The sequence below is a fragment of the Phaenicophaeus curvirostris genome, chromosome 21 (assembly GCF_032191515.1).
Source record: "Phaenicophaeus curvirostris isolate KB17595 chromosome 21, BPBGC_Pcur_1.0, whole genome shotgun sequence".
Classification (NCBI taxonomy): domain Eukaryota; kingdom Metazoa; phylum Chordata; class Aves; order Cuculiformes; family Cuculidae; genus Phaenicophaeus; species Phaenicophaeus curvirostris.
In genome coordinates, this window is record NC_091412.1 from 7,621,410 (window position 1) to 7,649,181 (window position 27,772).

The 27,772-nt window shown below is 37.4% G+C and overlaps 1 protein-coding gene across 9 annotated transcripts in view; it reads left to right on the top strand.

Annotated features, from left to right (window-relative positions):
* Nucleotides 1–27,772, top strand: part of BCAS3 (BCAS3 microtubule associated cell migration factor) — a 344,616-nt gene that overhangs the window by 41,956 nt on the left and 274,888 nt on the right. For all 9 annotated transcript variants that reach the window (XM_069874131.1, XM_069874133.1, XM_069874129.1 and 6 more), the window contains exons 10-12: nucleotides 11,447–11,523; nucleotides 13,277–13,360; nucleotides 19,401–19,571. In XM_069874131.1, coding sequence (XP_069730232.1) covers nucleotides 11,447–11,523; nucleotides 13,277–13,360; nucleotides 19,401–19,571 — 332 coding nt within the window. The remainder of the gene's footprint in view (nucleotides 1–11,446; nucleotides 11,524–13,276; nucleotides 13,361–19,400; nucleotides 19,572–27,772) is intronic.

Below are 27,772 nucleotides of genomic sequence, written 5' to 3' on the forward strand. Positions count from 1 at the left end.
GTGATTGACTGTAACAGGAAAGGTGTTCAAAAGTTGTTCCTCCGCTCTAAGTGTCCCTTTGCTGCCCAGGTAATGTGCACACCAACAAAGTATGTGCCCCAGAAAAAAAATAACATCTTTCCAAGCAGGTAGTGACCAGTGCTACTGTTTATCAGTTGGAATCATCTCCTAAAATCTGTTGATTACTGAGGGATCGTGAGCTACTTTGAAAGGATCATAACTTTGTTCTTAAAAACAAGAATTTGAAATTCCCTGGGTGTATTGTCAAAGTTCTAAATTATCTTTTCTATTATCTGTGATTTAAAGAAAACATTAGGAGGGGCCATAACAATAGTTTGAAGCAAAGCAGCGTTATGCAGTAATATTAAAGTTGCCAATAGGTGTCAGTTTCTTCCTGTGCTTTGCTGTGCAATGCTGGGAATCTGCTGGAGTTCAGTGAAGAAAGCCAGATGGGAAAAGACTTGTTTGTGTCCTGTTCCTTGCTCCTCCTTTTTATTCCACCAAAGAGAATTAGGCTACAAGCCTCGCTTTACTTCAGATAAAAAAGCCCCACATTAGTTAAGTGTGTATTTTGACAATTCTTGTGATTTTCTAATGCTGTTTTTTTTTGTCGCTTTGTTTAAGTAGTTCCCCCCCCACCAGCTTGTTTTAAAAAATGAATTGTATTAGGAGATATTTACCAAATTATTTGAAAAACCAAGCTCTTGAAATGTCATCAGTCACGTGTATTTCTCTGCCTGTGCTGTGTTTTTAGTACAAGTGACTCAAGATGTTCTCAAACTTTTTTCTAGTTCTGGGGTTCAAAAGGCACTCCTCATTTTGTACAGGTTATTTTTGAAAGCTGTGGCACCCCGCAAAGAGCTGGAGCTGCTGCCACCACTGCCTTTTCCCTGTCACCACCCTGGCTTGCTGGTGGCTAGCGATAGGGTGCAACTGGGGAGAGAGACGTGACCTTTTTTCCTCGATGAATGCATTTCTTGGACCTGTGCTGGTGAATAGATGTCCCGAGGATTTTGAAGCTTAGTTGTTTCACTTAATAGCTTATGCTATCAAGCGCGTGTTATGCTCTGGCATGTTGAAGGCTGCAGAAAAGCTTTTGTCTAAGCTTTCAGCTTTCATATGTGCTGAAATCTCTCTGACCTAAGAGTATGTCTTTAAAGGCTTAAGTTACTCTGTGTTTGAAATTTGATGTAAATGAGCTACCTAGTTAGCTGCATGGATTTTTGATAGTCAGCCAGCTGGCCAGTAACTGAACTCTTGCTGTTTTCTTTTAATTTTAGCATCAGTTTAAATTGGAAAAGTAGAAATCCCTGGAAAGGAAGCTCGGCAAAAGGCCTTACAGGCCTCTGTATTATTGGAGCATCTTTGCTCTACAGGACAGTCAGCTGGTGTCTCATCAGGGTCCATCCCAATGCACCTCAGCTGCACAATGGCAGGAAGAATGTCACTGATGGGTCAGAGAATTTCTCATTGTGAGGAAGATTCTCAGCTGTGTTATCTGACTGCTTTTGGCCAGAAGTGGTGGCATAAAAAGTCAAAAATATTAAATTAGGATCGCTGGGTCTTTGAAGATATTGCTGTTACTGTGTAAACCACTGTGGAGAAGACCCTCTTTTATTTTTTTTTTTCCCAAGATTTGATGATGGTGTGGGAATGATATCTTCCATCCATATCAGCTGAGTGGTGTGGGAGCCTTAGAACCTCATTCAGACAGATACAAACAAACATAATGAAGTAGAAGCTCTTATCCATTTTATTGACTATTTATACATAGAAATTAAATGCAGAATGTACTGTTAAAAACAGTGTCAGGAATTCTGAAGCTTGGTGTTCCTCAGCAATGCTAATGCAGCTGTGTTGCACATGAGTAGTAGTTGTCTTTCTGTTTTTATTTTTGTGGTTGAATGTGTAGCTTAATATATTGTTGTAATAAATATACTATAAAATATTCTGGATGTAGAACATGGTCAAGTTCATGCTGCTGTTGGAATGTTTAACTCCTGCGTTTCCTGATTTTCCTTGAGCAAATTTGACATAGTGCTAATAATTTTTTTTTCCTGTATGTGATTGGGTGGAAATGGGCTGATTTCACTTGAGTAGTAGGGAGCACAGGTTTTGTGCATTTTGTAACAAAAGCTCAGTGCACAGGTGCTCCTGTCTTGGTGTGTGAGTTTAAGACAGGTGGTTAAACTTGAAAGGAAAACATACTGTGGATATTGCAGAAGAAATGCCAACATATCCTATCATCAACCCTGTATGATATTATTATTTCTAAATGTCTGTGAAGGAAAGGCATAGCCTCAGTCTGCAAAGAACTCGTGGCAGTAACTTTCACACAGTGCTCTCTTCTCTGCTGTGCTTGTGCTTGGAGCCAGCTCCGGTTCGTTAAGGAAGGGATTACATCAAGGGGAAGATAAAGCCAAACAATAATTTTGTGTCCTGCGCTCTTTGAGATGTTTATGGGGCCACACTCAGAAAAATAATTGCCTATATATTAAGAATGCGTTTCCTTTGGTAGTTGTGAATGTCAAGGTGTGAATTTTAAATAGGTGTTTAAGTAGTTAAGACTTTTATTGTGGTTCATCTAAGATTTCTATCAGAGCCTTTTTTTTGAATCCTGTACATGACTGAACGGTCAGAAACGAAAGTGATGTACAGGGTGCTTTTTTTTCCCCTTCTACTTTGCTCTAAACAATAGATGCAGAAAAGCTGAATTTCATTGATTTCAATTACATCAGTGCTCCTTCAACCCTTCTCCAAAAATGCTTACTTAGTGGAACATTGATGATTATGAATATGGCCTGATGGAGACTTTCTTCTCTGTAAAGAATATCCTTCCCACCCCCTGGGCCCTAAGTAAAGATTATCACAGATAACATCATGCATGTGGCATCATCTCTGTGTCCGATAACTAGTGCCTGCTCAGTTTCTCTGGCCCTTCCACTCCTCATATTGATATATTCTCCATCCATTATTCCCTAGGGATGGAGACAGTTATTGCAGCCATTAGCTGGCACCACATTTCTATTGATGCTGTACAGCTAGAGCCTTAAGAGGTAATTTTCCAGATTTTAGTCAGAGTACTTTATTGTATATAAAGTCTCAAAAGACTTGCCTAACCACAAGCCAAAAATTATTCAGTATGTGTAAAATGCACCCCACCTGCACCTCTCAAAATAAATAAGAAACCCCCAAACCAAACTCTGTTTGGTGCTCTAATCTGCGATTTGGATTTGGTGTTTGTGTTTTTACTGACACTCACATGCAAGAAATAATGCCGTGATTTCAGTTTGTCACAGGCCTGATCTGGAAATCATCTAGGCTTTTTTGGAGGGTTTTGTTAGCTTTGTCAGAATTCCCTTTCTCTGATCAACACGCAGGGAACAGTTTGATCTCTCTGTTTTGAAGTAAATACACTTGGATGTCCTATGAAAAGGTTAATGCCTGAAGAGTTACGTTATTCAAGAAGTTCTGGTCATACGTTTCCCTTCTCAGCTGTGATCCACGAGTGGCATTTGTCTTGGATATCCCGCACGGGATAATAATTACTAGGATTCCTGTGTCTGTGGAGGGAGACTCTTCACTTTAGATCGAAAGTCCTTAAGGCAGGTGATGAGTGAGCTCCTGTTTCACATTGTTTTCTTGATCAGTGAAGAGAAGCCAAGTATGTGCCTGGGAAGGGTATATAAGCAGTTTTATTTTTATACACGCGTGCATCTATATCAACACCCCCTTCCCCCTTCATGTAATTTGTAACTGCATCCCTCAGAGGTGTTGATTCGATCTTGCTTTTACTTTTTAACAGCATTGTTTGTGAGAGCCTTTTTTTCCCCTGAATGTGAGAATCAGCATATCGCTATTGCAGGATAATGTTGAAATATTTTCTGGAAAGGTCTTTAGGGCAACATGATAGATTTATGGAAACCCACGTCCTTGTTGCTTACAGGGTGTTTTTCTGTGTTGCAGGAAAGTGTAAATAGAACAGAAAAATTGTAAAGACAGAAACAAGGCATTGGTACCCAAGATGTACGTCTATCATATCTCCTGGGTTTGACATTTTAAAAATTATATGTAGAACCGGAAGTGTTGTTTGTTTCTATCTGAGTTATTGTTATCTAAAGCACCTAAATCCTTCATGTTAAAGGGCAAAACAAAGCCATCTTACTCACATTGTCCTGCCCAAGGAACAACAACCTCTATAGTAACATTATTATTTATCTCTGTCCAATTTGCTGAACAGAAAAAGAAAATAAACCTGAGTTTAAAATATATTTTGTCCTGAAATCGGTAAAATTTGCACTGAATTAAACAACCAAGCCTAATAAACATTAAAAGCCACAGATATTTTTGGTAAAAGCCCTGATATTTGTCTTAGACCCACAGAGTAATGGTAAGATACTTAAAATTGCCTTGAAGGGAGTGACAGGAGTTCTCTGTAGCAATAGTAATAGCAGTAATAATATTAATAGCAAGAATAATGATGGTGATCAGAAATTAAATCTGTAGTCCTTCCCCAGGCTTGTGTGAGGGAGTTCTGTTGTTCTGATCTAGGCTAGCACAAAATCGAGCTCATTGCAGGGCTGGGGCTGTTGTAAGCATGTCATATAATATGAATATTGCCTTTGACATATGTGTAGCATTTGTGGCTTTACTGTTTCACTTTACTTCTGGACTTTTTTTTTTTTATTATTATTAGCAATGATAATGCCTCTGATTTAAAAGGGAGAAGACAAAGGCCCTGGATGGCAAACATGATTTCACAGTGGGTTGCATGCTGCTGGTTTGCTCTTTTGCTCAGTTTTTATGGGTGATTTTTAAACAGAAGGAAGTACAAGAACAATAGAAGAGTTTTAGAAAGTATGTGACAGTGTGAAAGAAATAACATTTACATAGGGCCTTTCATCTAGAAGGAACTCAGAGGAATTTATAAACAGTATTACTTTAAACAGTTTATAAACAAATAAATTTGGTTTGCTTGGTGACGCTTAAAAAAACCCCTCCAAACAAACAAAAAATATTAGATAAAACAACTTATATGATTTGTTTTCCTTGGAATAAACAATGATTTTGCAAGAACAGTATCACTCTGCCTGTTATTTATTGTATATACCCTTTCTGTCATGGATCTGTTTTCTAGCAGCTTTGGATTGCAAGACTGAAGAACGTAGTTTTGTAATTTTATTAGTATGGCGTGGTGCATATTTCATAAGACCTAGAAAAAAAGGATTAATTGATTATAAGCTACATCCAGTGACTGACAAGTAGCATTGCTTAATGGGTTATTATAGCTGTTTATTTTAAAGTACACAATAACACTGCTTCGTGGATTTTTAAAACAATATCTGGCAAATACCTTGAATGATTAAGGAGAAATAGTTTTGGTTGAAAAGTTATGTGTTTTGGAATTTGCTGTACAAAAATACTATACACTTAAGATATCATCTTTATGAACCTCTCCATATACTGAAACAGGAAAATCTTTGTTTATTCAGTGATCTTCTTTCTCAATCAGGTTTCACTTAGTTTTGCCATAGGATATCGGTTAACCTTGGAGATCTCCTGCCTTGACCAGTGCTCCTTGCGTTTACTGACTGTGTCCTATCCCAGTGTCATTTTCTTCATACTCTAAAGACTGTAGTATCTTCCATGGTTTGGGATCAGAGGAGGAATCCTAAGAAGATTCTATTATACTAGTGCCCATGCCCACATCTTGTATAATCACTCATACAGAGAGGGAACTTGAACTAAAGCTGGACACCACCAGTGTGCATTCCGCACAGATACGAGGTGTGGAAATATCCATTTTAAAAAAAGGTATAGGAATTATGAGGATAATTCCTGCAACTGATACCAAAAAAGGGTGAGTATGTGTAACAGAGGAATTCAGAGAGAACTGGGGAAAAAAGAAAGCAGTGAAAATTACGGGAAAAGAGAAGAATTCCTATTAAAATGACAGAAGGATGGAAGTCAGGAAAGAATAACTTCCTAAAGTGGTTTTCATTAAAGTGTAAAACTAAAGTCAAGATGGGGGGGGGGGGGGAAGAGCCTGGCAAATATCACAGACAGGTTTGGTTTGGGTTTTTCCCCTACCCTGGACTATTAAAATAGGTATAGAGAGTTAGAATTCTTACAATATGCTGTGAAATTAAAATACAGCCAGTAGTGTCTTAAGATAAGTGTGTTGAGATGTGCTTAAAGAAAAGCAATGTTGTTCTGGGTGCTTCTGATGTGGCTTTTTCATGTCATTAGCTTTATTCATTCACACTTTAATTTGCGACAGTTTACCACGAGTCATTTTACGTAGCATTTTAGTGAGGTCTGAGTGGGGAATATAGCTGTGCTCCGGGAAAGGAGTCCCGTTCAGTTATGAGTACATAATTATGTAAACTGAAAATAAGTTCTGACTGAGCTCAGACCAGTTCTGATTGTTATTATCAGATTTTTCTAGAGAGAAATGTTGCCTTCTAGTGCATATTTAAGTCTGAATATTTTGCTATGATAAAGTCGTCTTTAGCTCTTCATTAACGGAGCCATTCAGGCTGTGTAGGATGTTCCTGAAGAAGGACCAAGCAAAAGAAACTTACAGCCTTAATTTGTGATAGTGTTTGCTTCTGGGAGAAAATTGTCATTAAAATACTGTGTCTCCATCTGCATTGCATATTTGTTTTTTAAACAGGTCATGTGAGTACGTATTGTATTTAGTTTATATGCTGAACCCCTTAGAGCACGTACATCATCCAGACTTTGTGAATGAGGTGGGCACACATATGGAGCACGTCTGAAGATATTGATTGGACTTGTAGCGATACTGTGGATAACGGACACAAGTCCCCAGTTCTTGTCAAGAACTGAGCTGATGAAAGCTTGGGTGCTTCTGGACTTTTAATGGCCTCTGAGACTCCAAAGATATTGTGGTTGGACGTGAAGTAGCAAACCACCAAGATTTTATGGAGGTAGAGAGTCCATGCAGTGCTTAGCCCCCAACTCTCCATGCCATACTGGACTTCAGGCTTTTTAGCTATACGTATATAATATATATTAAATGTATATGTATACACATATGTGTATATATATATATCTTTTTAAAGTTTTTTTTCTTGTGGAAAAGCTATGTGGCTTAATGAAGAGCTGCCCCAATGCAAATGGTTCACGTTTTCGTAGTGACATGTTTTGTGATTTATTGGCTTAATCTCCATTACAGCTGACGTGACTTTTAATGGCCTGTTCCTCTTAACAGTATTCTCCCAGTGCGCTGTTTGTTTAAAAGCTAAGCAAGAGGAGAGGAATGTGTTGCTTTCCTCTTCTTGGCTGCTGTCTGTGTATTCCCGCTGCCATTACTGAAGACAGAGGATGAGTTTTTTAAAAACAATTTAAGAGAAGCACTGGAGCCTTAGTTTTCTGTAGGAGCATAGATGAATGGAAAGATCCAGAGTCAGAAAAAAGCATATTTTTGTTAGTTTACAGAGTAGGGGAGGTGATTTTGTTAATTATGGACATATGGATAGGAATCTCTGGAGAGTGGTAGAGATTTTCATAAAAGCAATTGGAAAATAACATAAAATAAACATGTCTTCTCTTTGATCGCTCATTAAGCAAACACTTGTATAGCTCTTTGGAGAACTTTAAGTAACATCTGTGGTTCCTGTATTCTCATTAAACCAAATATGAGGTACCAGGGTGCTACTTGTGAAATCCTCGGCTGTTAGCTGAGTCCTTAATGGGAGGGAGCCTGGAGCCTGTTTCTTATTCATGGATGCTGCCAGCAATGGTTAGAGTTCTGGAGCATAGGAACTTAATCAAGGTAGCAGAATGACTTGTACTTTGAATCAGATTTTCAAAAGAATATTTTTCTAGTTTTGCCTTTTTATAGCTTTCAAGTAGTGCGTTTCCTCTGTGTGCCATGGGAAAGAACAGAGAGAGAGAGTAACCATGTACTCCAAGGTTTTTAAAGTAGTTTGCATTACGTTTTCACCTATATTTTTGTCATGACGGTCCCAGTGAAGCTTATTCAAAGTTCAGATGTTTTTTACTACTTGCTTGATTTGCTGTACTTTTGGAAGGACTTTCCCTGAGTGATCTTTTCTTGGATGACCTCTCCATACTGTCATTAAAACTTGGAAACTTTGGTCTTCTTGACAGTTAGTTCTGCATTCTCATTATGTTCATTCCTATTGTAAACATGCTAAAGTTGCTGCTGTGGTTGCTTAGAATGACTTTTTCCTCAGCTGTTTTGAAGTTTAATAGAAGTAGAAGTTAATCTTTAAGAGAATTAGGCTTGTAACGATTGGATGGCCGAACTTGATAGGTCACGCTGTGTCTGTCTTTTCATTTGCCCAGTAGATGATGTTCTGCTGACTCCAGCTGTTTTTTCAGAAAGCAGAAAAACAATTTGCTTTTCCTTCCCATAAAGTATAACCCTTTGTTTATCCTTGTACTGCTGCAAGTTTCCAAAATGCAGAGACTTGCAAAGAGAAGAAAGGGAGGAAATAGCTCTTTTTTTTTTTTAATGCTGTTTTTCGTATTGGAGAGTAGATTTTAGTACTGAGTTGAATTGTTGACCTCTGTGGGGGTTATTATTAGAAGGGGCTGGTTTGTGTGCGGAGCTGTGTCTGATTGACTGAATGCAGTTCATAGAACAAACTCCCCACACTGGGGTTGGTAAAGGCAGTTGTAGTTTTTTCTAAGATAACCTTATTCTTTTCATTTGATTAATTCTTTTATTTGAAGAATAATGCTTCTTGCAGTTCTTGCTTTACTTCAGTTCAATGAGGTAATTGAGAACAGCTCCCTTTTCAAGCAAGACGTTTCTTTCTGTCATGAGTTGTTGAATTGCTGGGGTTCCATCATTCCAGCACAGCAGTGCATCTGCTGGCTGATGCTCCTCTTATTTTCTGCTGCAAGGATGTTATGAGGTGCTTGCAGGGTTTGGGAAATGTAAGTGTCTGGTACTAAAGTCACAGCAGAGACTTATATGACGGGGATGATCATCTGATGGCTTTAATGATATAGTTTATACATAAAAGGGAAGAAAAATAAATAAAGTTTAGGGGACTTGAATGGCTTTACTGACCCAGGCAAGGATCGCTGAAGCAGAAGTTGGCATTAAAACCTTACTGGTTCTGATCTATAATGTCATCGGAAGAACACATTTGTATTTACAACCTAGGGTTGTATTTTACAACCATTTTTGCTTTCTTTGTTCCTTAAGAGGCTCTGGCTACCCACATTTTATGCACTTCTGGAATGCAATAACAATTGTGGCATCATCTCTTCAGAACTTGCTTTCCTTCCTGAGATCAAGGCAGCGAGAGGGCCTTACAAAATATTCACTTGGTTTTGCTTTGCTGGCCTGAGATGGATTTAATTGGATGAATTGCTGCTTTTCTCTTTCTATTGCTTTGTGACCTTTGAAATAGCTTGCTATGATCCTTTGAATTTTGCAATACCCTCACTGCTCTGCTCTAAAAATGAAATAAGGAGCTGTTTGTCTTAGGAGGCATGAACAGTGCAGCAGCTGTTTCTGCATGTGCCCAGCAAAATGCTATCAAATGTGCCTTTAAAAAGTGTTGTCAAATGTCAGTTCCAGCTTACAGTGGCCTGTGATAGTTAACACCCTCCTATGCACCTTTTTCATCATTTTGCAGGCATTGAAAATAATGCCACTTAACTTGGAAGTCTGTTGTCCTCACTAAATGTTCTGTACAGTTTGGGAACTGGTATGAAAAGACCCTGAGATTTGCAAAAAGGAGAAGGTGAATAGGTTTGTTTTTTCACACTGTGGTGCCTGATTAGTATCACGAGTCTGACACGAGACAGTTTGAGGCAGTAGAAGCCTAGCTAGCCGTATCTAGCTTCTTTTTTTTTTTTTTAAGGTGTTGCTTCTCGGCATGCAGCGTAGGATTTTATGCAATAAATTGCAGTTCTTGGTTATATGTGGTGTTCTAAAATGCTCTTTGCCCGATCTTAGTGCTGCTCCTGCTGGTGCTACAGGATCAGCTCATCAGGGCTCTTTTAAATGAGACACACATGTCTGAGTTTTTAAATGTTTTGTTTCTTGGCCAACCAGTGAAAGAGAGAATATGACTTACTAAACTGTCTGTATTAGCCTAAGAACTGATGAAAACAGAGATTAACTGTTTGCTTGATAGTCTCTTCCTTGCCCCCACTCTCTCCCCTCTTATGCAGTATTTCTTTTTTATATCTCTGTTTTAGTGTACCAGAACGGATTTAGGTCTAGTAAATGGTGTTACACGCATGGCTGATGGTCCTAACTGAAGTTTGAACACTGAAGCTCAAATCTTATCAGGGCCCTAATCAGTAAACAGTTTTGTGGCTTCATCCTTGTGATTTCAGTATTTGAACTTGCAGACTCTTACCTTGACAAAGGATCCCACTGAAACCAGCCTGCTGGAACGAGCCAGCATGGACGTTTGCAGGGCCAGGGGTGGAATACTAAAGTTCAGACCCATGGGTGGGATCCGAGCGCTAAATACAGGCAAGGGTTACGTGCTGGTGTCGAAGGAGCAGCTGTCCACCCAAAAGAGCTTGATCTAAAGTGATGAAAAACAGAGGAGGGAGAACAGAACATGGAAACGGGACAGTAACAGCAATTAGGATGAGGGTCACCATGCTACTTTTAGTTCTCCTTAAGTTTTGTGGTTTTAATAGTTAACAGCATGATATTCATTGTTGGTTTTGAGGGGATTTTTTAATGTGTATTTTGGTTTTTGACTGCATTTAACATGGGCCTGATTAATTTTGAACCTTACCACATTTTTGTTCACGGCTGTTTTCAGTGGCTTTCTACTATAGGTATTTTCACCTTTTAATCCTCAGGAATAATTCTCTATTTTATGTTCATCTCTATACATGTGTATTTATCTGTTTTTAATGATAATACAAAGGTAATGAAAAGCAAGTGATCAATGGTAACTTTGCCACTGGTTTTAAAGGAATTACAGATTCTTTCACTCTCTGAAGTAAAGCGCGTGCAGAAGTATTTTGAGAGGCTAAGGGCTTGTGTATAGAATTATTAAAAACAAGACTAAAAGCACAATACACCCTTTCATACCATGAAAATCTAGAAGAGTTTGAAGCAAACTGAAACTGCTGACCAATAGAAAGATGTCAGTCAAGTAAAATTAATTAAAATGTGAAGGTACAGAACAATCCAGTCTAACTTAAATACTGCACTCACCCCACTGTATCAAAATGGCCTTAAAAAATGCAAACATAAGGAGAAATGAGTTTTTACACATAATTAACTGTTCAAAATGGCTCATCTAACCACAGTCTTATCTTTAGGAACAAAAATGCAAGCATTTACTGAGTGGTATTAGCAACTGAAAGGTTTTTGTTTAGACTTTTTGTTTTCTTGGCAATAAATAAAATTTTTTGTAAGAAGTCATTAAGATATTTCTTAATGTTGCTTTTTAAAACTTTTCAGGCTGCTATCCCTGTCCAGGGCCAAACATGAATCCTATTGCTCTTGGGAGCCGTTGGCTTGCTTATGCAGAAAATAAGGTAAGGAAAAGTTTAATTTCAAAAAAGACTTCCCTTTGTTTCTAGATTTCATTCTAGCTTTTGTTATATAGGAAGGCGGGTGGAAGAAAACAAGGTCTTAGAAAAAAACTGTGAAAAAGATGATCTGTAATAGGGCTTGCATAACAACAACAGACCTAATCATTGACCCACAGGGCTTGTGCTCTAGTGGTCATATAGGTCATACCTTTACTCTCCACATTTGATTTCAGCTCGTGAACTTGAGGGTATAAATATGTTAGTAACATAGACCGAGAATACAGATGATTCAATAATCAACCTATTTCACATTTTGAAAGTTTAAAGCACAAAATTTGACATCTCTGAAAGGCATCTAGGGGTTCCTTAACTCTGTTCAGGGAAGCTGAGTCTGGCAGAGCCAATGAGTTTGTATGGAACAAGAAGCAATGCACTTTGGAAATTATGAAATAGCATTAAAATGAACACTTCTAAACATGTTTGCTGAAATAGTGAGCCTCCAGGAAAAAAAAAAAAAAGAAGAAAATGTTGAAGTAATTTTTTTATTTCTAGAAGCAAAAGAAGAAAATAGATCCCAAGCACAACAATTATCACTATTCTTCCCCAGCCCTAGGCCAGAGAAGTGATTGTGTGTTTAAAGCCTGAAGTGTTTGAAATCTTTAAATTCACCTTCTAATGCCTTATTTTTATTTGAAAGCAGATGTTTTTTCTCCTTTCCACCTGTGACTGCAATAGCTGTTTCTTGAGCTGAACCAAAATTATCAGAGAGGCAGACCTTAGAAATATATTTGTTGTTACACCTTTTCAAGCACAACTGATTTCTCTCCAAATTGAGGCCTACTTTTCCTTTAATGCCATGCCTGTTTGGTTTTGTAAAGCTTAAATATCAGCCTGAGATTTAAAAAGTACTACAGTAAAAATATAACCCATTGATCAGGTAAAGAATTGTATCATAAAAGGAATTTAAATGGCTTGTGTGTTCCAAGGTATATTCACTTTGGATTTCTTTTTTTCTCCCTAGTTTAACTTCCTTTATGTAGATACTTAAATATAAGCAAGAAAGGAAAGCTTGTAGAAACAAATACATCTTACAGTGATTCCTAGCTAAAACAGTTGAACAGGCAACATGCTCTGTACACAAGCAACAAATACCTATAGTTTTTTGCCATTTTTTATAGTTAGAAGTACAGATTGTATTGTTAGTTAGGGTTCAAAGGCAAAAGCTGCTTTTGTAGGCTGATGGCAGGTAGGAGAACCTTGTTTTGATTTATTGATTTTGAAGGAGGACAGTTTAAAGTAAACCTCATGTACATTCCTTTAATCTATTAAACGTAAAATCTAAAGTAGTTCTTTTCCTTTGTCATTTCTTTGCTTGCTAGTCATAAAAAGGAGGGGAAAGCCACACTCGGATTCTTAGAATATCAGATATTTAATGTTACGTATACATGGCTAAAGCTTTTGATTATATTTATTTAAATTTATTTGTGGTATTGCTGCCAGACCAAAAATCCCACCATTTCAAAGTTTATGAATTCTTAGTGACTACTCATCTTGTAATTGAAAACTGGAGTGGAGTACGCGACAGTCTGGGTGGCACCCAGAAGATTATAAAAAGGGGTTAAGTGTCTCAGCAGGGCTTTTTGCTATTTGTAGGAAAAAACATACCACTGTACATGATAAATAAGAGCTATGGTAATGGGTTATGGGTTTGTGTAGTTTAATAGTAGTTACTTGGTTGCTGTCTTTCTTCTTGTAGCTGATCCGATGCCATCAATCCCGTGGTGGAGCCTGCGGAGACAACATTCAGTCTTATACTGCCACAGTCATTAGTGCTGCCAAAGTGAGTACATCATCTGCTGCTGGGAGAGGTTATCATGTAGGATAATTATTAGGTTTCCCTGCTGAATTGTACTGTGTGTCATCACCCCCCGCCCTTTCACAAAAGGGGAAAACACAGCGCAAAAAACCAAACTAGCATTAGCACCATGCCTATGGTCCTGATCCTGCAAAGCTCTGAGTAGCCACTGTTTTTCACAAAGTATTCCTGTCCTTCTGAGCTGATGCTTTAAAATTGTATTTCTTGCAAACAGCTGTTCCTGTTAGTGACCCCTATTATAGTAAAATGGTTTTCTATCATAGCTATTCGTAATATTACAAGTTTACATGATTAGAAATCAACACTGTGAATTATTAGTCTCTTAGCATCATGAAAACTTGACTTTACACGTGCGTGGTGCTTTTTTGGACTCAATCACACTAGCATTATATGTTTTAATCTCTCTGAAGCATGACAGCGCAGTACTGGAGCTAATTAATTACCTGGCAGCTTTCTTTGTAGGTTGGAGTTTATTAATGACTGTTTACATATAGGTTCCATTGCCTGGCTTTCTTAGATCAGATGACAATATAATATCCCTCTGTTTTCAGAGAAATGTCTGGGTTTTCATAGGATCGAAAGATTATGGCTTGGAAAAATCTTAAATGAGCCAAAGAGTATGCGGAGCTGTTGTTTTAATGCACCCCCCCACCCCAGCCCTGCTTCTTTCCTTGAGGACTTGCCTGCAGCATTTTGCCAAATAATTCCTTTTTCTTACACACACACACACACACAGAGTTTTGGCATTGTCTGGCAAACTTCGTGCTGATTACAAGCTTTCAGTGTAACCACTAGCCTTTTCATTTCTGATACACGCAACAAAACAAATCTAATAATAGGAATTAAATGACAGCAGAGAGCAGAAAACTCAGTGTCACTGAAGAAAACAACAGTTACAAGAACCCACAAAGGGAGGCGTAGGGCACGCCATCTCGTGTGAAAGTGAAACAAAATCAAACGTATTTCTTCAGCTGTGGCTGGAGGAGTAGAAAAATCACAATTTTCTACACTGTTGAGGAAAACTTGAATTGCTGCTCTTCTGAAGAGGTCTGAAATTTGCTGTATCTGTTTGCATACCTTCTCCAGCAAAAACAAAAGGGAGGAGGGAGAAATCTCCTCAAACTCCTTCAATGTCATTAAGCATCATTAAGATTTTTTTTTATAGCACAGATCAGTTTGAAAACCAAACTGGCTTAGTGTAATCAACCACAGTTATGATCAGATGTGGGAAAATCTTACGAACAGCTGACTGTACTGCCAAAGCCCAGCCTTGTCATGACTGAAGAAGAAGGGGCCAAAGCTTTCTTGAACCATATAGTGATTCTCAGAGCATTCCAGTAGGCATCGAAGACTAAGCTCTATTCTGTTCGATGTTTTTTAATAGACCAAATGTAAAAAAGGAGGATATCTTTTGTGGCCCTTACCCTCAAGGATTCTGAGTGGCTAGGTTTAAAGCCAGTAAGGACCAAGGTGTTGGCCTCACCTCCTGCTAGCCAAGGATCATAATCCAGAAATTCCCACGTTAATCTGAATGTATGCAAACACTAGAGTGGTGAGGCTGCACGATGTGAATAGCTGCAGAAGGTCGTAGGAGAGAAAAGAGTTTTAGCCTCTCTACAGACATAAATGGTGAAAGATAGGAAAGTGGATAATTGTAATGGCACTATCTCTATGCCACTTTATATTTTGCCTGGCACATTGTATTTGCTCTTGACTGGCCGTTAGATATTACAGCAATACACAAGATTAATACTAATATAGCTTTAAATATTTGCATGATTTGGCTCTTGAATATATCTCAGCCTTACTGTATTAATTTGTTATTCGTGTCTAAGTGAGCAACGCTAAATCTGAAAAATATAATTTATTACCAATTGCATATAATCTTGGCTAGCAAGTTTATCTTACCTAGCAAGTTTTCATCTCTGATAATGGAAATGCTGACTTTCTTGTTGGCAAATATAGACTCCAAGTACAGTTGCTCTTTGTGCATCTTGTTATCTCACCATAAACTTTACTCCTTGCTTAAGTAAGTCTTCATTTATAAATCTCTGCTGCTGTTGTATCTTATCAGTCTGCAAAGGCTTGGAATTCATTTCCTTTGATCAGCAGAGGTATTAGCTTTTTTGAAAGTGGATGTCCTTTTCTGTTCCCTACACTGCTGCTCTTTGGTTCAGAAGTGCTTCCATGAAAGTTCTTGTTTTGTCAGATTATCTTGGGTTACAGCCCTTTCTCTGTTTGAGCTCCAGTTTCTCATTGAAGGAAGTGAAAGAACTTTCATATAGAAGAGAAAGATAAAGGTGAGAGCAAAGGGTAATTTCAACAGAGTCACTTTTGAGAATTACCTTTTAGATTCTCCGTAGAAGGTCTCAATGACAGTGCAGAATATTTACTGTAATGGTATTCCCTTTGATGAGATGTGTTTTTCAGTGTCCTGGTACTGACTGGGGGGTTTGTTCTCAGTGTGATGTACTGCTGTGTACTGTTCTTGGTGCAGTAGATACCTTCCTTAATCGAATAACCTAGGAGTCTGAAGTTCCCCTGTTAGCCAAGAACACCAAAGTCAAAATTATGGTCATGTTGGAGTGTGTTGTCTACTGATGCCCAAACTCCTGTTATTCTGGTAACATTGTGAAGAATTCCTTTACATCCTTTACATTTCAGTTTAGGTTAATGTTTAGCAAAGGATAAACTGATGCATTTGGAAAAATGAGAATACTGTTCCTTATGGGAACTTTCTCTCCAGTTAAACGAACGCAGTCGAATGGAAGTACAATACCTTACCGAATAAACCCCATTGTTACTTAACAGTATTAGTGATGGGAAAATATTCAGATTCAAGATAAGCATCCAAATATGAACTTGTTTCTTATAATTATCCATATTTATCGATTTTGGGTACAGAAAGGAAGGGGTCGTAGGAAAAGATATCTTTATATCTCTCTGTTTGTTATTTTTCTGATGTCATGTTGAAGAGAGGTGTGGTCCGACCATGTCCCTGGGTGACTCTCATTTCAGCTCGCTCTGTTGTGGTGCTCATGCAGTCCTTCCCCATGCTGGTGCATCCCTAGCAGTCAAACTTACTGTGCTGTTTGAGATGAATTTCCTGATAGTTTTTTTCCCTGTCCTACCTCTTTTTAGAATATGCCGCAAGAGCAGGAAAGGGAAACATCTTCGTGAAACATGAACTTTTCAACAAACACTTAGTTTGAACTTCAGTCTGTAATTGATTGCATGTTCATTTTGCTCGAACTAACCATGAGGCTTTCATACTGTTGATTACCAAGGCATATCTTTTTATTTCTCTTTCTTCTTTCTGTAGATTTTTCATTTGTAAACAAAATTCATGAAAAATGTATTTATTTTGAGAAACAGGAACAATATATTATTTTGTCATTAAAAGGATACAAGACCTGTGTTGGAACAAATCAGCCTAACAAGCACTGAATCGTGCACTTAAGTTTTCTCATCTATTTAAAATTGTTCTTATTTTTCAGTTGAATGAGGTATGAGTGCATACATTTGTTTTAATTAAATATATGTATTTCTTCTTATTTGAATGACTTAACAGCTTTGGGTTTTGGTAGACAGGGTACATGTGAGAGTATGAATAACTTGTGTGTTTGCACAATGGGCATCATTGCTTACAAAGGGAATTGGATTGAGTATTTTAATTTTATTTATAAGAAAATTGCACTGGCAGTTCCCATCGATGAGAAAAGAACTGGGACACTGCAAACTTTAACCTATTTCATTTAAAATGTATTTGGCCTGTCAAATGTCTAGCATCAAATTATAAACCAAGTTCTTCTCACCTCATAACTTCTTTAGTTGATTCTTTCTCCATATCTTTTAATCCTATGGTGGTAAAGTGATTTAGCCAAGGCTGCATCTGTTTTCTCTTGTTACCTGATAACTCCTTAATGAGTACTAACAGCTTATGTGAGAGCAAGGTCATTAGCTCTAATGGATCGAGGGGACAGCTGATATGGCATGGGAAAGGTTAAAGATTACCAGAGAAGTTTTTGCAAATATACACATAGCACAAAGAAGTAAGTGCCGTAATGCTTTTGTACTGATATTTCAAAGCTAATGGCCTCAGCCACGTCTTTGTACACCTATTACTTCTTAGCAGTCCTGCAGCCACAGTCTACGCTAACATGTAACTGTAATTCATTTTGCTAGATAAGCACATTGGTTTTTTTTTTTCCTAAAGAGCTATAATTTTTACCTGGCACTTTGTCATCCAATTTCCCCAGTTACGATATTAAAGATACTTTCTAAAGCAGGTCAGTTACAATTCTGGATGTTTTAACTTGTATAGGTATTTTGCCCTATGGTACTTCTGTACTAATTTCTCTTCCCTGCTGCATAAACTACCACTGTGTTTTGTACAATTTGAACTGTTGGCCAGAGAACTGCCTTGTGGGGTTTTGTAACGAAAGTTTGTGTTGAAATGCGTTCTTGTGATGGCACTGGGTCTATTTTAGGTCTGTTCCTTGGATATCGTCGTCTGCTTTATGTTACATTTTTCCAACTTCTGCATTTGCCTCTGTTAAAATTTGTTTTATTCTCATTTGTTATATCTGAGTATAAAAAGAAATAATAAGAAACAAATGGCAGGATATTACTAAAGACTTTAAACCCCAAAGACATTCCTATGATAAAGGCATGGCTCGATTTTAAGTGGTAGTATCTCCATTAGCATTAATGGGGTAAGTACATCAGCTGAGGCATCTCAGAGGTTAATCAGGCTTCCTGGCTGGATATTGCCATCAATACAGTGTGGCGCCTAATTCTGTTGGCCCTTCAGAGGTTTTCCTGACAACACACTAACAGACTTTGTGTAAGTCATTTCCTATGAATTATTAAAACAAACGTTTGGCTGCTAATTGATGAACACTAATGTGTTTTCTAATCACTGCAGTTTGAGATTTTAGCACTAAACAAAGCAGTTGCAATTGATTTGTGGCTGCTTCTTGGTTTCAGCCTGTGATCTGTACATCTTTTTTCCTTTTCAATTTAGCAGGCAGCTTAGCTTGTCTTTTTAGTTAAGAATTGGCTTGTTATAGTGTCGTTCCATTCTGATCTCTTTTGCTATTCCTTATTTATATTGCATAATAAATCTGCTCAATTCTTTAAAGGGAAACAAGACACAGTCCTTGATTCAAGGAGAAAGTATTTAAAGTTGTAGTTGGGGTTTTTCTTAAGTCTGTATCTCTCCTACTGTGTATATTCTCCTTCTTTCTCCAAATAAAATAGAACAACATAAAACAACCTTCAGCATCTTTACATGATAAAAGTTGGTGCAATGAATGTTTTCAAACCCACGTCTGGAAAACATGCAGGCTATGGAAAGTCGCATTATTTGCAATGCGATACGCTTGTATGTTGTTCAGAGTTGTCCTTTCTAGTTCTACGAGGATGGCATTTTTGATTTTGCTGGGTTTGAATCCCATATTTAGTTTTAATGCTGCAAAAGGCGTAATTGATGAGACACAAATGAAGGCATCTGTTGTATATATCAAAGGCCAAAGTCCTTGTCTCTTGCGCTTGTGCAGAAGACAAAACTTATTTCAGCATTGATTATTAGGGGCCTTAAATATTTCTCTATGTAACACTGCCCTCTGCGTGCACCCATCTTGGCTTCATCATTTGATTCTCTGAACTATTCATGCTCCATACTTCTCGGAATAAGTAAATAACAAAGTTAAAGAAAAAATGATAACATATAGACATCATTAAAATATTTCTTTTTTCAAGAATGTTTTGGCATAATTTAATTCCAAATAAAGGTGATTACTTCAACTTGATGGGATGATAAATCTTTTAAAGATGTTTGTTCCATACAGCCTTTTGCAGTTTATATATCACTTATAAAACATTTGGTTTGTGGGTTTCTTGTGCATGCAATCTAGTTACATTAATTGCGTTGAGAAAAAATTCAAGATAGATCCACAAAACAGCCCTAAATGTCATTTATTGGTTCTCTCTCTTTTTATAGACGATAAAGACTGGACTTACAATGGTTGGGAAAGTAGTTACACAGCTGACAGGGACTCTGCCTTCAGGAACGACCGAAGAAGAAATTTTAGCTCATAGCAACATTCGTCGAAGTCCGCTGGTGCCTGGAATCATCACAATAATTGATACAGAGACAGTTGCAGAAGGGCAGGTAATACAGCTTGCGCAGAAATAGAATTTGTGATCATTTTAACTTAATCTCAGGAAAATGTACTTTTTGCTTTTGAAAATGAAAAATAGATGAGATTTTTTGCTAGGTCAAAAACTTTTACAGACACACACAGCTGTGATCAAGTCCTGTTTGGGACTGAAATTAAGCCAAAATATATATTGTCCTTAGAACATATTTATGTGACACTTTGACAAGATCAAGTGTGAAGTGTCACATTTTGTCTCTCTAGCACTTGCTCATAATTGACATTGATTTATGCTGATCAGTTGAAATGTATGTGTAGTCTGATTATATTTATTAATATATAACGTGGCTGGAAAATGTGATTGTCTAGAAATACAGTGAATTGTTGAATTTCAGTTTAAAAACAGATGAGTGAATTTGGGTATAAAAACTTATGATTTTACATATATTTTAGAATTAAAATATAATCAAGTGTGATGCTGTGTTGTGAGGCGTGAGTACCATTTTACTATTATTACACAGTACAGTGCATAGGCAAAATAATTTGTGAAAAAATCCACACCATTATTGCACAAACTTTAAACTGGTGGTTTTTACTTTCTTTATGTCAGAAGAAATCTGTTTCTCTCTTGTTTGTTTCAATCAATCATTTTGTTTTTAAGTGTTTGGCCCTGGAATCAGTGTTTATGCAGGGCTCCCAAACACTTAATTATTCTGTTACTATTTTATAAAATATTTTTCTGAATGTTCACATTTATTGAATTTAAAAAAGAAAAAAACCCTTTTTTTCTTGTTTTCCCCTGTTTTTCTGATACTTACTGCAGATAAGTTAGTAAGGTATTAATGCCAAATCAGTAGTCAAGTTATTTTCTCTTACCTGCAAGGAAAACAATGTTTTACTTGAAAACAAACAGAAGAAACAAATGCCTCAGTACGGTGTTTGAGCTGTGATTGTTCCTGAGAATTAGTTTTGGAAGTACTTAGCCAAGTCATGTTGCATCGAAAGGGAGTAGTTCATATAACATTTTAGGCCTTTATTTGCAACGTTAAAAGAAAAGAGAAATAAAAAGAGAATGGTAATAAAGAATGTATTCTGCTTAAGATCTTAGAGTCTTCAAATAAGTCTATTAACTGTTGGGGTTTGTTTTTCTTTCCTGGAAAAAAAAAGTCTTTTGGCTCATCGTATACTGCCAGAAAAAAAAAAAAAAGAAAAATGTTGCTTCATAAATTTCTCATGAATCCTTGTTAAATGTGGTCATTATTTCTGACGGTCACTGTCTGCGCTTTGATTCTTCTGCATAGGCCTAGGGAAAAAAAAATATATCTTAGGTTTTTAAGTCTTGTTGTGTATGATTTAGAGGTTTTATGAACTTGTCCTCTGACCTCAGCAATTGTAGGGAGCTATCAAGCCGAAAGGGCACCATGCAAAAGTAGTTGTAAAAATGATAACGCTTCCCTTGTCCAAATACTGCTGCTGTAACATAAATAAGCCATCAGTTCTTGTGAAATAATTTTGTCTCGAATCTCTAGGGAAGGAGGCTCTAAGTTAGAGATCCTAGCAGTATGTCTTCCATTCATATTTTTGCTATTGGAAGTTTTAAAATGCTGTTAAATTAATGATTTTTTTTTTCAGTGCTGAAACTTGCTTTCAGAATTAACTTTATTTTTTTTCTCCAGGAAAAATAAAATAATCTTTCCCTTACATTGTTACTTTTTCGTGATGCAGAAGAGTTTTTAACAATCTTTTCGTACTGAAATGCGCATGGAACAAAACAAAAGTTACTTAAATATAAGTACACTTTGTACATGCTCTAAATGGAGACTGTCATTCAACACTGCCCCAGTAAAGAACCTGCTAATGCAAGGAGTGTCGTGTGTGCTCGCAATCCCCGCTGAGTTCTTGTCCATCCCTCTGGCTGTATTTCCATTGCCAGGTGGAGATGTAAGTTTTTTTGTGGCTCGCTGGAACGTGGTAGATTCCGATTTTGGCAGTTGTGTGGATTGACTTGTCCCAAGGAGCCTGGCAGGGATCCTGTGCTGCTCGCGTGCTGGCAGAAGCAGGCAAGCCTGCAAGAAATGATGTGCTAGTTTAGATGGCACATGTTTGTGCTCGCTGGGTAGCCTGGGCTAGTTTTTATAGCATAATTGAGTGAAGCTTCAGTTCAGCAAAGCATTCTAGCAAGTCTGACCTTTAAATGCTGTGAGTAATCTCACTGAACTAGATGTGATTGCTCATATACTTCAACATAAACTCATGGTTAAGCATCGTGCTGGTTTGAAGTCCGTTTGGCTCTTTGAGCTACACGGGTGGATACGAAGGAAAACTTGGTGGCCTTCCTGCTTCTTCCTTGAGTGATGAAGGTGCCTGTTCTGGTGTATTTAATTTCTGCTGGATGGGGATGCTGCTAGATGGAACAGGCTGCCCAGGGAGGTGGTTGATTCACCTTCCCTGGAGGTGTTTAAGGCACGGGTGGACGAGGTGCTAAGGGGCATGGGTTAGTGTTTGATAGGAATGGTTGGACTCGATGATCCGGTGGGTCTTTTCCAACCTGGTTATTCTATGATTCTATTCTATGATTCTATGGCTTTGCCCGTGACAAGCATCGGTCTTCCTGAGCTGACTGGGAAACCACAAGAATCAGTAATGCCTACCAAGGGTTTTCTGGACTGAATTAACAGTTTGAAAGCCTGGCATCCCTTTCATCAGAGATTTGTTGAGCAACTGTGTAAATATATTTGTGTGTGCGTGCGTGGTTTCCAGAGGTTGTCAGCATAATTGTAAATGAGGGGAATTCCAGAAGCAGAAAGAAGTCATTTTCTCATTAGAGGACTCCTGATGTAAAAGGAAAACCTCATCTCCTTCAGATCATTGAAGATTTCTATCTACCTGCACAGCCTAGCTAAGAATTTGGGTGTTGTAATGAAATAAAACAATTTCCAAGTAATAAAATATATGTTTAAGATTAAAATATAATAAAAAAAGGAGATCTGTTTTAGAAATGGAAAAAAAATAGAATAAGATGACAGTAAATCTTAAGGCAAGCAAACTTGTCCCTTTCAACCATAAGCACTTTTTTCAGTGGGGAGCAGCTTTTATATTTATATACATATCTATGTATATAAGTATATAGGCTTGCAAAGTAATGATGCATGCGCTTGTCTGTTTAGTTTGAGCACAAAACAGGTTTTAAAGATGGATTGAGCTGCTCTGTGCGTGGGTAGTTATTTGCCAGTAGGATGATTAAGGAACACGTTTTGGACATAGGCCATAAGAACTAACTGCAGCTCTAAGTTTTTGCTGATTTTTTTGTTATATCTGCCATTTCAAAGATCTCCAATATAAAGACCGTGAGGTAGATCTCAATGCATTTTATGGGTTGTACTGTGCTACCATGGCAGAGGTTGAATTGCTAGTTTACCACTGAAAAATACCCAATTAGAGACCAAAGAAGTCTTCTAATGTAATCTGCCGGATTATATCTGTAGGGAAATATATTTAATAAACCTCATCAATGTAGTTATTGTAGTAAAATCTCATACCCAGCAGTTGTTTATAGGATAACTCATGCTCTAAAAATTGGTGGCACTTAAAGCAAATTTGAATTATGAAGTAATTAAATAAACACAAAGGAATGCAGAATTATTGAAGTTAGCTGTCATGATATATTTGGAAAGGGAGTAAAAATAATTATCGAGATGCCCGAGTAACTTTGTGGTAAACCAAAATATGTTAACAAGGTTGTGTGCTTGTTTAAACTTCCTTCTAATGAAGTGTTAGCAAACTTTTCAGTTAGATGTAATGACTATTTATTTGAATCTGTTAATTAGTTGAAATGGATAAAACTAAAGCTGTACAGATGTCCTCTTTTTCAGTAATTGGAATTAAACGTGTAAGACTTTAGTGGCTTGAGTTTTAAAGAAAAATTATTTTCTTTTGACCTTTGTTTCTGTATTCTTAATTAATTCATCAACTGGGCCACCCACATGTAGTCTGCAATAATGACCTTTCTCAAAAGTCGCCAGTTCTGTGACTGAATGTAAATCTGTTAAACATCTAACATTTAGTTGACAGAGAAGTATGTGGTCATTTAAAAATCCAAAACTTGATTCTTAATGCTTTCGGTAGAGCAATGTGATTGATGAGAGACCATCGTGTTGCTTTCACAGCTCATCCAAAACGCATGAAAATATTTCAGGAAATATTTTAGAAATAACTTACAAAAATAAGATAACATGTTGATCTTTTTCTCTTTTAAAATGCAATTGGTGCTTTTTTTCTGTTCCCTATTAACTTTTTATTGCATTAAAGAGGAATTTTCAGCAAAAAAATGCAGACTGCTGCAGTTTCAAAAGTTCATTTTCATTTGGAAAGGAGTTGATAACAATTGAACCAAACTAAGATGTTTATCGGTAGCGAGAACTGTTGTGAAACTTTGTTCTAAAGCAAAAAGAAGCTAAAGGGATGAAGCGTATTCAATGATAAAACTCAAGCTACATACATTATCCCACTGGTCATTAACAGCAGTGCTTGTATTTATAAGAACAGCCTTCACAAAGGCTAATTTGATTTCTAATGCTCATATATTTGGCATCAATTTTCTCAATTTTTATATCTATGTGTATTACGGAAGAATTCTTTTTATATATGAATATAAAAAGAGCAACAGGATTCCCTCAGAGCATAATACTGTCTGCCTTACTTTTATTAAAGGAGATCTGTTTTTTGTCAAGAAGACATTTTTGTCTCAGATAAATGGTTCAGGCTGAGCACAAGGCTGTTTTGAGTTTATGCTGGATTCTATTAAAAGGAGTGCAGTAGTTAATGCCACAGATTTATCACTTTTAGCCCTTTTCCACTGATGTTTGACCTTAGCTATAAGTTGGGGGAGGCGGACTGGGGGGGTCGGGATGGAGGGGGTTGGGGTTTGTCTTTGGAACTGAAGCAAACGCTGCCCTAACTTCAGCGATTTAAATCAGTGGAGGTCGTAAGAAGTATCCACGCAAAGATCTCTTTATTATATAATATTCATATTTATAAATATTGCCAAACCTATTTGTTTTTATGATGATGGGATTATTCTTTCTTAATTTTATTAAGAGTAGGACCTGCTTGATTAGATTTGTGTCCATTTTTATTTGCATTACTTTCATGTTTTATTTGAAAACATGTCTCCACTGGGATAAGTGGTGTAATTTGCCTTTAAAGATTAAAATAATTGAAGTCATAATTACTAGTGGCTTCTGTTCAGCAGTACAGAAAATACAGTGAATGAAGAAAAATATGGCATAGGAGAAAAAACCTTTGGCTTCAGCTATCTCCTGCCCTCACAGCAAACACGATTTTCTGATAGCAAATGTAATGATCCCCTGGGTGTTTTGTCTGTTTCTCTTTTCGAGTCAGATAAAGAGGACTTGATTCATCTTCGATCAACTGCAGTGTTCTGTTGAACTTTAATAGGGCTGACTTGAGAGCGTTGCAGCATCAGCTCCGCACGTCCAGCTCCGGACTCTCTTGGCTGAGCAGCTTTTTGAAAATCACGTTGCAGTTCTCTTGATAAGATAAAATTTGGGCCTTGAAAATAGGCTGATTGTGGATTTACAAGGACATCTTGGCAGAAGAGCCTCAGTGCTTGTTTCTTTTAGGTTGTTTTTCTTAAAATGGTGTTTCTGTGATGGTAGGGGACTCTGCAGGGAAGATAGAGGAGCATCCTTATGAGCCTTGGAGACTGTGCAATTGGAAGAGTAACGCTGAGATTTATGAACCTTTTTGAATGAGAGATTTTGTAAGGTCTTTAACTCTTAATAGTAGAGTGGTTAGAGGCCGCTACCTTGGAGAAGGAAGCCTGTTTGGGATGCAGAAGATTGCAACCTCAGGATTCTTGTGGGCTCTGTCTGCCCAGTACCTCAGGAAACTGAATGAGCTGATTCCTTGAAGCTTTTTGACAGCACTCACATACGTTATTAGGCAATTTGTTTTGACTTCCAAGAAAAAATTCCAACTCTAATTTTCTCAGGGGTTAGAAACCACAGACTGGTCAAAAGGAACCATTTGTACGGTGTTAGTCTTGATTTCATGTGCCATTTGGTAGCCTACGGACATTATTCTCTCCAGCACCTTTGCAGGGAGCGTTTCCACTTCAGCTTGTGCAAGAAGTGGTTTCTAAAATTTGTGAAGCCTGCATGGACGAGGCCTTGAATACTTCTTCATTACTGGACAGCCCCAGTCTTCATTCTTGTCTGCACAAAGTATGTGCTGTTTGATCTGTCCAGATTTACATTAACCCTCTTGTCCTGAGGCACTGGATCCCTTTAAAGATCTCCAATACAGAAAATAATATATTCCATTATAAAGCATCTCGTGTTACATCAACATAATTTTGTTTTCCTTAAGTTATATACAATGATGAAAAATCCTGCTATGATTTTAGAGCTATCCAAGCTCTAAGTTGGCATGTCTATCAGGCTTTTGTTTTGTGCAGGTTTGGAAGGGACATTTCCAAGGAGGCTTTTCTTTGGTTGATGATGTAGTTAACTGCTGCAATTCCTTTGATTATTGGGGCTTTTTTTTTTTTACCTTTTTTCCCCCTTCCTTTGTGGTGTTGAAATTCTAAAAAGTTTTCATAGCGTTGTAGAATGTCAAGTTGGAAGGAACCTCGTGGATTATCTTGTCCAACCATTTTGGGTCATAAATATATCGAATTAGATGGTCCAGCACCCTGCCAAGCTGGGCCTTAAAAATATTCAGTGTAGAGGAATCTACCATTTCCTAGGAGAGATTATTCCAATGTTTAACTGTTAACATTTTTAACTTCATCTCGCCTTGCACCAGCAAGGGTTGTTCCCATGTGTGTCTTTCAGAAGCAAGTATTGCCATTCTGTGGCTACAGTGGGGTGGGAGCAACAGATCTCACACGTCAAGGATGGAGATGGTATGGCACCATCACAACTTGAGTTTTGCCTTCTCCAGTATCCAAGGATTTCTAATTTTTTTGAGTAATGAAGGTGCTTTTGTAGGGAGTTTTTACTGGTTTTTTTTTTGGTTTTTTTTCACTTGGCTGATGCAGGAGACGAACATATTTTAGTTTGAGACCGAAAGCTCTGCATGAGCCAGACTGGGTGGCCGGAGAGGGTTTTTAGGATCCACAAGCTCACAGTGGATTGGATGTTAAGTTGATAAGTTCTTCCTTGGATTTCTGTCACAAACAATAGAGTTGCATAACAGGCAAAACAAGGACTGGTTGGCTATATCTGAAAATAGCTTCTACAGTGAAACCTGAAGACTTCTATAAACTCCTTTCAGATTAAATTCCTTTTAGATTTTAAGCAGTGAATGAAAAAAGAAACATTTTAAAGCATGGTTTGCATAAAATACAAATGATACATTTGGGCTTTATTGTAGTCTCAGATTGGTATGTCTGAGGTGTTTCACAATTTTTAATGCTGTGGAAGTTTTGCTTTGTATTGTATTTCCAGAGGAAAAATATTTGAAGATCGTCTTGCCATCCAGAGTGTTTCCTTGCCTGTTGAATATGGGGTTTATGTTGCAGGGATGGTAACAGTGGTGTATTTATCATTAATTAAAAAGAAAAAGACCATGCTGAATTAATCCGGTTTACATTCTGTAGAAGATGCGTGTGAAATATGCTATATAAGTGCTTTTAGCAGTGATTTAGATGCTGCTGATACTGACACATTTCTAGATCAAATATTTTTGTTTAACAGACTAGATTTAATGAATTCCTTCTATTCCTGTTGTGAGGTTCATTTATGATGCTACTTTATCATTATTATGTATCTTTAATTACAGCAAAATATTTGGCATAAGACCAAGTTACCTAAAAGTGGGAGCTGTGAAAAGATGATGTATAGGAATTATTTAGGCAGTTTATGTAGGCTGAGAAAAGAACACTGTTTCTTTGAAAAGCTCTTAGGAAGATCTCCAGACCCTTTGGTTAGTGGTTCTGGAATAAGCACGAAATGCTGACAACGGAAAGCAAAACCATAATTGTGCTTATATGACAGTGCCAAGTAATTTGAACATTTAAAGTAAGTCAGGCACAGGCCTCTTCATCCATATTACGTGACTTCTTTAAACATTTAGAGATGATTTCTCTTTTTGAAGCATAAAAATATCTTCAAATTATTCTGATATCTGTTAGGAATAGGAAGTATTAAAAACCTTTCAGATTATTTTGGATGCAGCAGACAAATTATTC